At 47.7% G+C, this 13019-nt stretch overlaps 1 protein-coding gene across 3 annotated transcripts in view; it reads left to right on the forward strand.

Annotated features, from left to right (window-relative positions):
• Positions 1–13019, forward strand: part of LOC145361077 (cdc42-interacting protein 4 homolog) — a 127381-nt gene that overhangs the window by 99796 nt on the left and 14566 nt on the right. Inside the window, exon 10 of one of the 3 annotated variants that reach the window (XM_080216656.1) lies at positions 6935–7093. The exons of the other annotated variants lie outside the window; for them this stretch is intronic. Within the exon in view, the coding sequence (XP_080072782.1) occupies positions 6935–7093 (159 nt within the window). The remainder of the gene's footprint in view (positions 1–6934; positions 7094–13019) is intronic. 3 annotated transcript variants of the gene reach the window in all.

The raw sequence follows: 13019 nt of genomic DNA on the forward strand, positions 1-13019 counted from the left end.
ATCTACCCCTGCCTAGTCCTGTTAGAATTTTATAAGCCTCTGTGAGATTCACACACTTTGGAAAGTCTTGGATATCAATACAGATCTTTCTTTCTTTTCTCTATCTCTTGGTGTATTTTTCCTGCTGGGATTGCAGACATTTTCCCTTTCTCTTATTGGCAATGTAACCTTGTTCCTGCAATAACTATTGAATTTTTTTCTTGCAGCGAGTTCTGGACCGTGATGCCAAATAATCTTTTGATCTTCTCTTTTCTTCATGCATCCGCTCTCCCTCCCCTCAACACACCCCGTCACCCCTTCCTGATCAATGCAAAAAATCTCATGAATTGGCTGGCACTGAGTGAGGCACGGGCACGTGGCACGCATGCAGTCTAACCAGCTTTTAATAGGCAGTAATGAACACTGGCATGTAACAATCTGGACTTGACGGTGAACACGTAGGAATGCATGAAACGTCTTTGTAAATGCAGCCGCTCTTTAAAAAAAAGAAGGGTGCAATGATAGGTGGCATTGTCAAGTCAGGAGTGGGGAGCGTTGGTTGTGTTTGGAATGGACCCTGCTATTGACCTCCAAGTGTTGTTGAATCCAGTCCAATGGAACAAAGGCCTCTTATTTGTATTTCTCTGACAGTCAACCAAATCTAGTTGAAAGATCACGAGGTGGAGATGCTGGTGTTGGACTGGGGTGGGCACAGTAAGAAGTCTCACCACACCAGGTTAAAGTCCAACAGGTTTATTTGGAATCATGGGCTTTCGGAGCACTGCTCCTTTATCAGGTGATGCTCACTGGTAAACCTGTTGGACTTTAACCTGGTGTTGTGAGACTTCTTACAGTTGAAAGATGGTAACTGTTGGTGTGCGCTGAGTAAGAGTTATCTGCTTTAATCCCTGCTGCATCCTTGGTGGTTTCATCCTGGTCATGGCGGGGTGTGAACTGGTCATCATACTGCCTCCAAGCAAATTAAAGATGGGATTAGATCCATCCAGCTCCTGATCCATTGCACGTTCACACATGGGGATGATGGACTTTCGGATGAAATTCCGATAGGTTGATGGTCCCACTGGAATGGCATCTTTGCAGGAATCTGTGCCTACAGTTGAGGAGGGAGAAAATGGGAACAAATAACTAATGAAATACTCTCTCTGAAGTAATGAAACTTGCGTTCAACCTCAAACTAAGCCCAGGCACGCCTTCCTGCACAGACACACTCAACGTACAATCACATCCTGTAAAACTCTTCCCAAGTTTGTTTTCTCTCCCTACGGATGCAACGCATGAGATGCGAGTTGCCACTAGTTCAGCGTTGTTAAAGCATCCAGTGAACCAATGGAAAGTAAACACTGAACTGTGTCTGGAGAGGAACACACAACATACCAGACAGATTCAAAGGCCCAAAATGCGTTGCTTCATGGCAGCCATAGGCAGTGCAAACCACCCCAATTTCGAACCCAAACCATTATTCTGCTGCTTTCAGTTTGCACATTAGAACGCACGCAACGGAAAATCTACCCTAATTCCCTCTCTCTCCCGGCTTTCACACTGTGTTTACAATGAGAAATGAGAGTGCAGATGACTTAACGGTGCCAGAAGCAATTGAGAATTCACAATCCCCCCCCCCCCGCCCCACCCCCACTCATTCTTCTTCATATTCCACAACCTGCACCCCCCCCCCCCCAAAACAAACTCCTGTCCCATCAATTCCATACAGACATGCGAAAAACACCTGACCTCCTAATTAATACAGTAAGAAGTCTCCCAACACCAGGTTAAAGTCCAACAGGTTTATTTGGTAGCAAAAGCCACTAGCTTTCAGAGCGCTGCTCCTTCATCAGGTGAGAAGGAGCAGGAAGCGCTCCGAAAGTAAGTGGCTTTTGCTACCAAATAAACCTGTTGGGCTTTAACCTGATGTTGGGAGACTTCTTACTGTGTTTACCCCAGTTCCAACGCTGGCATCCCCACGTCACTCCTACCTAATCCCAGCTACCAGCAATTGGTTCACAGCCTTGAATGTTATGACATGCCAAGTGTTCATCTAGGTACGTTTTGGGAATTTTCACAGTAACTTCATTGCAGTGTTAATGTAAGTCTACTTGTAACACTAATAAATAAACATTTTTAAATGAGGTGGGGCATCCCATCCCCATCACCCTCCCCGGCAGCGCATTCCAGAGTGTCGTCACCACCTGGGTAAGAAGAGTTTTTCCTCACATCCCCCGGTAAACCTCTTGCTCACCATGAACCCATGTCCCCTCGTGACTGACCCTTCAACTAAGGGGAACAGCTGCTCCTTATCCACTCTGTCCACACCCCTCATAATCTTTAACGCCTCGATCAGGTCGCTCCCTCAGTCTTCTCTGCTCCAACGAAAACAACCCAAGCCTACACAACATCTCTTTATAACGTAAATGTTCCATCCCAGGCAGCATCCTGGTGAATCTCCTCTGCACCCCCTCCGGTGAATTCACCTCCTTCCTGGTTAAAGAAAGTTTATTTATTAGTGTCACAAGTAGGTTTACATTAATACTGCAATGAAGTTACTGTGAAAATCCCCTAGTCGCCACACTGCAGCACCTGTTCAGATACACAGAGAGAATTTAGCTCAGCCAATGCACTTCACCAGCGCATCTTTCAGAATGTGGGAGGAAACCGGAGCGGCCGGAGGAAACCCACGCAGACACGGGGAGAAGCTGCAAACTCCACACAGACAGTGACCCAAGCCGGGAATTGAACCTGGATCCTTGGCGCTGGGAGGCAGCAGTGCTAACCACTGTGCCGCCGTGCCTCCCCGTCCTACAATGTGGGGAGGCATGGTAGCACAGTGGTTAGCACTGCTGCTTCCCAGCGCCAGGGACTCGGGTTCGATTCCTGGCTTGGGTCACTGTCTGTGTAGAGTTTGCACCTTCTCCCCGTGTCTGCGTGGGTTTCCTCCGGGGGCTCTGGTTCCTCCCACAGTCTGAAAGACGTGCTGGTTAGGGTGAATTGACCCGAACAGGCGCCAGAGTGTGGCGACTAGGGGAATTTCACAATAACTTCATCACAGTGTTAATGTCAGCCTCACTTGCGACTGATAAATAAACTTTAACTTTAGAATTGGACACAGTATTCTGGCTGTGGCCTCACCAAAAGTTCCGTACAACTCCAACATGATCTCCTTGCTTTTGTAATCTTGTTGCCCTGGACCTGCAGCAGGGAATGCCTCACTGGGACAAGGTAGCAGAGACCTGCCGTGACTGGTGACAGCTCTATCCGCCCCCCCCGTGAGTCAGCACTAGTGAGAGGAGGGCAGGAAATTGGTTACAAAGTTGGAGGGGTGGTGCGGGAAGAGGGGAATGTTTGTCTGGATATCAAAGCAATGAAGAGGCGGCGAGCGCTCAGTGCTTCCTGTAACTGTTGCACCCTTCATCATGTTTGACCTTACTCAGACCACCCCGCTGTGCTGCTGTACAGAACCACCGACTGTGTTCCATTCCTTCATCCACATCTTTGCACATTTTTTTTTCTAGAAATGATGGCCAACTTCATCAATAATTTCGCATCCTGCTCTTTTGAACTCTTTTTATTTTCCAGGGCAGAATCAGATTGGGCAATGCTATACACAAGCAGATGTGCCAGGGCATGCCTTGGTGAGGTTGGAGGCCGGGGGGGATGGGTGGGGAAAGAGTCCATGTTCCATTTGTTTGAGCTCAGTTGGGTGTGGTGTGGGTGGGCGGGTGGAGGGAGGGAAGGAGTTGGAGAAGGTTATTGAGTCGGCAACTTAAATCATGCTCATGATAGCACAGGGAGGCAGTGGGGTTGTCACTGGGTTCGTAATCCACAGACCCTTGGTAATGCTCAGGGGACCCAGGTTCCTTTTTAAAATTCTTTTGTAGGATTTGGGCGTCGCTGGCTGGCCAGCATTTATTGCCCATCCCTAGTTGCCCAAGGGCAGTTGAGAGTCAACCACATTGCTGTGGCTTTGGAGTTACATGTAGGCCAGACCGGGTAAGGGCAGCAGATTTCCTTCCCTAAAGGACGTTAGTGACCCAGATGGGTTTTTCCAACAATGGTTTCATGGTCATCAGTAGATTCTTAATTCCAGATTTTTTTTATTGATTTCAAATTCCACCATCTGCCGTGGCGGGATTCGAATCTGGGTCCCCAGAAGATTAGCTGAGTTTCTGGATTAACAATCTGGCAATAATACTGTTAGGCTATCGCCTCCCCCATGGCAGATGGTAAAATCTGAAATTAAGAATCTACTGGTGACCATGAAACCATTGTTGGAAAAACCCATCTGTTCACTAATGTCCTTTAGGGAAGGAAATCTGCCGTCCTTACCCGGTCTGGCCTACGTGTGACTCCAGAGCCACAGCAATGTGGTTGACTCTCAACTGCCCTCAGGGATGGGCAATAAATGCTGATCCAGCCTGCGATGCCCATGAACAAATTTAAAAACAAAGCATAAGCAGCCAAGGGTCCAGGAAACGAGTGTGAGAATCTTGCCAGGTCTAAACAAATGCCCAAGGATAGCCATGAAGAACGAACTTGGGGACAAGAGTAGGCCATTCAGCCCTTCGAACCCCATTCCATTAGATCACAGCAGATCTAAAGGCATCCAGAGAGGATGTCTCTGGAAAAATCTTTCTGTGCCAGCAATGGCTGTTTGGTTTTTGTAACCCTTATGCCTTCAGAAGCAGATTGGGGAATCGAGTCCAACAAATGCAAAATTCAGCTCCTAACTTCAGTTTTAATCAACTGTGGTTTTGGGTCTGGGAATTTCCAACAACCCAACCACTTTAAGTGACTCAATAGCTGTGGCACAGTGGTTAGCACTGCTGCGTCACAGCGCCAGGGACCCAGGTTCAATTCCCGGCTTCGGGTCGCTGTCTGTGTGAAGTTTGCACGTTCTCCCCATGTTTGCGTGGGTGCCCTCTGGGTGCTCCGGTTTCCTCCCACAGTCTGAAAGATTTGCAGGTTAGGTGGATTGGCCATGCTAAATTGACCCTAGTGTCAGGGGGATCAGCAGGGTAAGTTCATGGGGTTACGGGAATAGGGCCTGGGTGGGACTGTGGTCAGTGCAAACTAGATGGGCCAAATGGCCTCCTTCTGCATTATAGGGGCTCTTGGCTCCTGTAACTGCTCCAGAGTAGGATTCTGAGGACTTGGGAATGGGATGTAAACAAAAAAAAGTTTCCATTGTTAGACAGGATGAGAAATAGGGATGAATTTGGTCGGACAACTCTCTCCGCTTAACTTCCATTATGCGGCAATTTACTACTGCATTTTATTGATGCATGATATTGTGAATTTATTGTGTGTGACCCTGAAGCTCTTGAATAGTGTCCAGCCTGATGGTCTGAATTCAAGTGGAATAGTATGTGGAAGCCAGGAAGGGACAATCCATACTCTCTTGCTGAAAGAAAAGTTATTCTCTGGGACTGGGTTTTCAATTTGCCCGCCAACCACCCCTCCCCACTCCTTCACCCCACCCTCCCTCCCCCAGTTTCCTGAGTTTGGGGAAGGTGGAATAGGAAAATCAATTGGGGGTTTGAACTCCTCCTTGTTGTCCTGTGGGCCCCCCAGGAAAGTGTTTGCGAGTGGGAGAGAACAGGATCGGGGTGGGGGGTCATAGCTGATGGACATGATCGATTAGTAACTGGTCCAAACTGAATTCCTAGCTCCTGGTACGGAGATCAGTTACTCGGGTGGAAGGTGCTGGAAGCTGACTTCCAGGACCACCAACACCTTTAGGAGACGGGGGGACAAAATATGAAAAGAGATGTATGTGCTTCTGGTGGGATTGTCAGATCCAAAGCAACACTCGAAACAAGTTTGGTTTCCTGTTCTGAGAACGTTGCTGCGTTTTTCTCATGGACACTGTGGCCTCTCAGCGCCTGGGACCCGGGTTTGATTCCCTGCCTGGGTCACTGTCTGTGTCGAGTTTGCATGTTCTCCCGATATCTGTGTGGGTTTCCTCCGGATGCTCCAGTTTCTGCCCACAGTCTGAAAGACGTGCTGGTTAGGGTGCATTGGCCGTGCTAAATTCTCCCTCAGTGTTACCCGAACAGGCACCAGAGTGTGGCGACTAAGGTAATTTCACAGTAATGTCATTGCAGTTGATGTAAGCCTTACTTGTGACGAGTAAATAAACTTTAAATGAACTTTATCATGGCTGATCTGTGGCCTAACCCCAAGGACCTGCCCTCGGCTAATGGGACCCCAGGTGCCTCACAAAGAGCTGCCACATAGATTCCCCCAGTGAAGCTCGATCTCCAGCGCCCAGCACTTTGACAATCCAGTCACCCCATCATCAACCCTGTGCTTGCGTGTGTCACAATCACAGAATACTACAGCGCAGAAGAGGCCCTTCGGCCCATTGAGTCTGCACCGATGTGTGAAAGGCCCTGACCTGCCCACCTAATCCCACTTGGCAGCACTTGGTCCATAGCCTTGAATGTTATGGCATGCCAAGTACTCATCCAGGTACTTTTTAAAGGATGTGAGGCAACCCGCCTCCACCACCCTCTCAGGCAGCGCATTCCAGACCCTCACCACCCTGTGGGGGGAAAATCTTTCTTCAAATCCCACCATAACCTCCCACCCCTCACTTTTAACTTGTGTCCCCCTCGTAACTGACCCTTCAACTAAGGGGAACAGCTGCTCCTTAATGCGGCAGGGCTGTGAAACTTGTGGTAACTTTGTCGCTCCCTTAGGGTGAGTGGGGTGGGTGGTTGGACCTGAAAGAGAATTCTCACCTCAGAGAAACTGTTAGCTAAAGGAGATTGTGTTGTGGAGGCAGGATGAGGTGAACTCGAAAGGCTGCTACTTTTAATTGGCGATGAAATGGCTGAAAGACTTTTCAAGGGCATCGATGGACATCACCGTTTGTCCTCCCTCTCTTCCTTCCCTCTGTTGTTTTACATCATGAGTTGACTTCTTCCCTTTCCATTAACAGCTTCCACCCCCTCCCTTTTCACCTTTGAACTCTTATCCTTCGTCTGTCGCTAATGGGAACCCATCCCCCAAGTTCACCAGGGATCCGCTGTCTTACTGTCTAAACGAGATAAAGACAGTGAAACCCAGGATCCCTTCTTTCCGAAGCTTGCGGAGGGGGGTAAGTTGCTTTCCTCGCCAATACTCGCATACTTGCGCTTGTCTGGGGAGCTGGAATCCTGTTGCCTCAACTCTACGCGCTGACTTTTTTGGAGGCTAATAACTGCGTTAACTTCAGAGATTTTCTTCCCAAGAAAACCGTATTACCGATTAGGTTCTCTTTGTTTGAGAGAAAGGGGGAGGAGTTCAAGAGGAGATGAATGCAGGAAAGGAAGATGATCACAGTCCCAAATACAGACAGATCAGGCATTGCTGGGGTCACCTCGGTGCTGAAAATGGGTTTGATCTACTGGCTGTTTCAGCCTTGACCTGAATCAGGACATAGAATCCCTACAGCACAGAAGGAGTCCATTCGGCCCATTGAGTCTGCACTGACCACAATCCCAACCAGGCCCCATCCCCATAACCTCATACATTTACCCTAGCTAGTACCCCTGGCACTAAGGGGCCATTTATCATGGCCAATCCACCTAACCCGCACATCTTTGGACTGTGGGAGAAAACCAGAGCATCTGGAGGAATCCCACGCAGACACAGGGAGAACATGCAACCTCCGCACAGACAGTGACCCAAGCCAGGAATCAAACCCGGGTCCCTGGCACTGTGAGGCAGCAGTGCTAACCACTGTGTCGCTGTGCTGCCCTTGAAGATGGGAAAGGGTTTGACGTACTGGTTGACTTGAATCAGGACAGTTGCCTTCAACTTGTCGTTGACCAGTTGTGCTAATAGGCGCAGAAAAATAAGGAATCCAGAACATTCCACCTTTAAGCTGAAGGATGGGAAGTTAAAGAAGTTGAAATGAGGCTATTCTAGACTCCCATTCCAGGGGAGAGGCTAACTCTCTCAATTAACCAAACACTGGTCTAGTGGTTCTGGCACCGAGTTAGCGAATGCAGAGATTCAAATCCCAAGTTGTGGACTGGCAGAGATAAATAGTTGCTGACTACGCCTCAGGTTAGAGTAGATGGATTTTGTTTTGGGATGTCTCAGGGGAATGAAAGGATTTGGGAAGTAGGCAGGAAGACAGAGCTGAGGACCAAGATTAGCCATGGTTATGTTCAGGGGACAGAACAGGCCTGACAGGCCAGATGACCTCCTTTTTCTCATGTTCCAGCTGATTAATGTGCTTGTCAAGGGAGAAACTTAGATACTTAAACTAATGAAATGTAAGATGGAAACAGTACTCTTGTTCAATGATGGGATGAAGAAAGCACAGGATACATGATACACTATCAGTGTGAATAAAGCTGCCCCATTAGATTTGCTCTTTTATATGAGGCATAATAGCTGTTGGTTCCTTTAATGGTCAGTACTTAATGCCAAAGCCAGCTTGATCAAGACATTACCACAGAATCCCCACAGTGCAGAAGAAGGCCATTTTCCCCTTTGAGTCTGCACCGACTCATGGTGGCATGGTAGCACAGTGGTTAGCACTGCTGCTTCACAGCTCCAGGGACCTGGGTTCGATTCCCGACTCGGGTCAGTGTCTGTGTGGAGTTTGCACATTCTCCTCGTGTCTGTGTGGGTTTCCTCCGGGTGCTCCGGTTTCCTCCCACAGTCCAAAGATGTGCGGGTTAAGGTTGATAGGCCATGCTAAAATTGCCCCTTAGTGTCCTGAGGTGTGTAGGTTAGAGGGAGTAGGGATATGGGGATAGGGCCTGGGTGAGATTGTGGTCGGTGCAGACTCAATGGGCCGAATGGCCTCTTTCTGCACTGTAGGATTCTATGATTCTCTGACAGAACATCTTGCCCCAGGCTCACTACCTGCCCTGTCCCCATAACTCCACACACTTACCCCACTAATCCCTCCTGACTAACACAACCTGAGACACCAAGGGGCAATTGAGCACCTAACCTGCACATTTTGGGGCTGGGACTTTCCTCCCTGGAGTGTAGGAGGCTGAGGGGTGATCTTATAGAGGTCTATAAAATAATGAGGGGCACAGATCAACTAGGTAGTCAATATCTTTTCCTAAATGTAGGATATTCTAAAACTAGAGGGCATTGGTTTAAGGTGAGAGGGGAGAGATACAAAAGGGTCCAGAGAGACAGTTTTTTCACACACAGGGTGAGTGTCTGGAATGAGCTGTCAGAAGTAGTAGTAGAGGTGGGTAGACTTCTCTCTTTTAAAAACCATTTAGACAATTACATGGGTTCGAGCGGTACAGAGGGATGTGGGCCAAAAGCAGGCAGTTGGGACTAGCTTAGGAGTTAAAAAGGGGGCAGCATGGACAAGTTGGGCCAAAGGGTCTGTTTCCATGCTGTAAACCTTTATGATTCGATGACGACTCTTTGGACTCTAAGGGGCAATTTCTCATGGCCAATCCACCTAACCTACACACCTTAGGATACTAAGGGGTAATTTAGCATAGCCAATCCACCTAATGAATATGTCATTGGATTGTGGGACGAAACCTGAGCACCTGGAGGAAACCTACACAGACATGGGGAGAAAGTGCAAACTCCACACAGGCAGTGATGCGAGGCCAGAATTGAACCCGGGTCCCTGGGCGCTGTGAGGCAGCAGTGCTAACCACTGCGCTGTTGTGCCACCCCATCCTTGTGATGCCTGGTCTCTTGAAGGAGACTCTGATCCTGGCCAAGAAGGCAACAGAGACCTTACGGATTAGCTTCCTCAGAGTGAAGGAGGAAACACTGTGTGATGAGGCCCAGAGGTGAAGGGTGTATTGGAGTGGGACTGTAGTCCAGCACGTGTCCAAGTACTCGCTACAGAGGCAGAAAGGCACAGAAAGAGGACTGAAGGTTCCATGAGGGTGATGTCTGGTTGTGATAAAACCCTCTGATAGGTGACTGAAGTAAACCAAGCCAGAACCACCAACCTCACCACCCACCCACCACCAACCACCAACCACACCGTTTACCGTGACACAGAGCGTTCACAAGCTGTGGGATAAATAACTTGTGAAATGTATTCAGAGCTTATTGCCAGGCAATTTGAACTCCTAACTGTTGTGTCAATAGACACCATGGTGACACAATAAAGACCTACCTTGCAGGCTTTCTATCACAGAGAGGCAAAACAAACTGCTACACTGATTATGTCAGAGCGCTTGTAACATCCCCAAACATAACGCTTGACACCAAGAAACTGTTTGAAGGGTCACAACAGCGCTGACTGGCTGAATGATGGTGTTGACTTGAGTTGACTGGACTGCATTAACAGGGTTGGTGTGGTTTATATGTCTGGTCTTTTTTTAAAATTCCCCTGTGGGATTTCTGTTTCTCGATTTTTTTTTTTCCGTTGCCCAAGTATCTGATTAATTTTTGACACCCTTTAACTGCATCCTCCAACCCAGTGCCTGACAAAAGGACATTGTTGGATCCCAGTACAACGAAATTCCTTCCTCCTCATCGTTTCTCTCTCTCTCTCGCTGAGGGAGTTACGTTCAAAAGTAGGCAACTTTTCCTCGTAATGCTGCCCCCCCCCTCAGAATTCCAAAGATGTGCGGGTTAGGTTGATTGGCCGTGCTAAGTTGACCCTTAGTGTCAGGGAGGTTAGCAAGGTAAATACGTGGGGTTACGGGAATAAGGCCTGTGCTGGATTGTGGTGGGAACAGTCTGGACGGGCCAAATGGCCTCCTTCTGTGCTGTAGGGATTCTATTCTATGATTCTATGGATCAGCATCTCAGTCTCTGATATATGGTCAGTCATTAGCCTCCCCATTGAAATTTTTTTTTATTCCTTTGTTGGACATGGGTATCGCTGGCTGGCTTAGCATTTATTGCCCATCCCTAGTTGCCCATGAGAAGATGGTGAGCTGTGTCTTCCCATTTCAGAGACATAGTTGAGTCAACCACATTGCTGTGCGTCTGGAGTCCCATGTAGGCCAGACCGGGTAAGGACGGCAGATTTCCTTCCCCAAAGGACATTAGTGAAACAGATGGGTTTTTCTGACAATTGACAATGATTTTGATTTGATTAATTATTGTCACATATTGGGATACGGTGAGAAGTATTGTTTGTTGCGCGCTATACAGACAAAGCATACCATCCATAGAGAAGGAAAGGAAAGAGTGCAGAATGTCGTGTTACAGTCATAGCAAGGGTTTAGAGAAAGATCAACTTAATATAAGGTGGTCAACAGAACGTATGGAATGCTTTTCTTTATTGAGCAAAGTATTGAATACAGAAGCAGGGATGTAATGATGAAAATGCTGGTTAGGTCACAGCTGGAATTTTGTGTCCACTTCTGGTCACCACATTGCAGGGAGGACATAATTACTCTGGAGAGAGCACAGAGGAGTGTCACAAGGATGTTGCCAGAGCTTGAAAATTGCAGTTTATGAGGAGAGACTCGATAGACCTAATTGAGGTGCCTGGAAAGGGTAGAGGGGAAAGACCTATTTCCCCAAGCTGAGGGGACAGTTAAGTGGGGGAGGGCACGGATTAAAGGTGATTGTTAGAAGGGTTAGAGGGGACATGAGGAAATCTGTTTTCACCCAGACAGTGTGGAATTCACTGTCTGAATTGGTGACTGAGGTTGAAATACTCTACTTTAAAACCCGGATATGGATCTGAAGAGTTGCAAGGCTGTGGACCAGGTGCTGGGAAATCGGGTTAAAATAACAGCTAGTTTCTTTTCTCTGGCAGGCACAGCCACGATGGGCTGAATGGCCTCTTTCTGCATCCTAACCTCTCTGTGGTTCTAGATAACTGTAAATCTTTCTGCTTCTTACATTTCCATGATGATGAAAATAAATTCCTTCTCGAATCATAATTTGATATACTTTTTTGCTTAAAAAAAATTAACAAATCCTTTCCAAAGCTAGAATATCCCTTTGATTATATCTGGAGGGAATTTCGTCTAGGATGCAGGAGCTGAAGTAGGCCATTTGGCCCTTCGAGTCTGCTACGCTGACGTTCAATGAAGTCATGAGTGATTGGATGCGATAATCCTAAACTCCACTTCCCCGCCATGACCCTCGATTCCCTGACCGATTAAACATCTGTCTGTCTCAGCCTTGAACATACCGAATGACCCAGCATCCCCGGCCCTCTGTGGTAAACAGATTCACTAGAAGTGAAGTGATTTGGGCATTGGAGTTCTGTGTTCGCTCAAAATTGTTCTTGGAACTGTTGTGGATAGCTTTTTAAAACCATTTCAAGACAGTGTCTTCCAAGGAGGGGGTGGGTGGGGAGGCCGGGGGAAACTATTAACATTTTTTTAAATGTTGTCTTTTTTGAGATGTGGGGGCCGTTGGCAAGGCCAGCGTTTGTTACCCATCCCGTAACCTCTTGAACCGAGTAGCTTGCCAAAAGCCAGCCACGCTGATGCGGATCTGGAGTCTTTTTAATTTGATTTATTATCGTCACGTATCGGGATACGGTGAGAAGTATTATTTCTTGAGCGCTATACAGACAAAGCATACCGTACATAGAGAAGGAAAGGAGAGGGTGCAGAATATAGTGTTACAGTCATAGCTAGGGTGCAGAGAAAGATCAAATTAATACGAGGTGGAAACAGAAAATGCTGGAAAATCTCAGCAGGTCGGACAGCATCTGTAAGGAGAGAATAGAGTCGACGTTTCGAGCCCGGCATCAGAGTTTCTGTTTTCATTTCAGATTCCAGCATCCGCAGTATTTTGCTTTTATCTCAATACGAGGTAGGTCCATTCAAAAGGCCAGACTGGATAATGATGGCAGATTTTCTTCCCCTAAAGGGCATTATTAAGCCAGATGGGTTTTTACAACGATTGGCAATAGTTGTCATGGTCACCACCCCTAATTCCACGTTTCTTTTTGAGTTCATTCCTGGGACATGGGCGTCTCTGGCTGGGCCAGCATTTATTGCTCATTCCTAGTTGCCCTTGGAGGGCAGTTGAGAGTCAACCACATTGTTGTGGCTCTGGAGTTGCATGTAGGCCAGACCGGGTAAGGATGGCAGATTTCCTTCCCTAAAAGGGCA

This window comes from Carcharhinus amblyrhynchos, chromosome 33, assembly GCF_965287045.1.
Source record: "Carcharhinus amblyrhynchos chromosome 33, sCarAmb.v2.hapA, whole genome shotgun sequence".
Classification (NCBI taxonomy): Eukaryota; Metazoa; Chordata; class Chondrichthyes; order Carcharhiniformes; family Carcharhinidae; genus Carcharhinus; species Carcharhinus amblyrhynchos.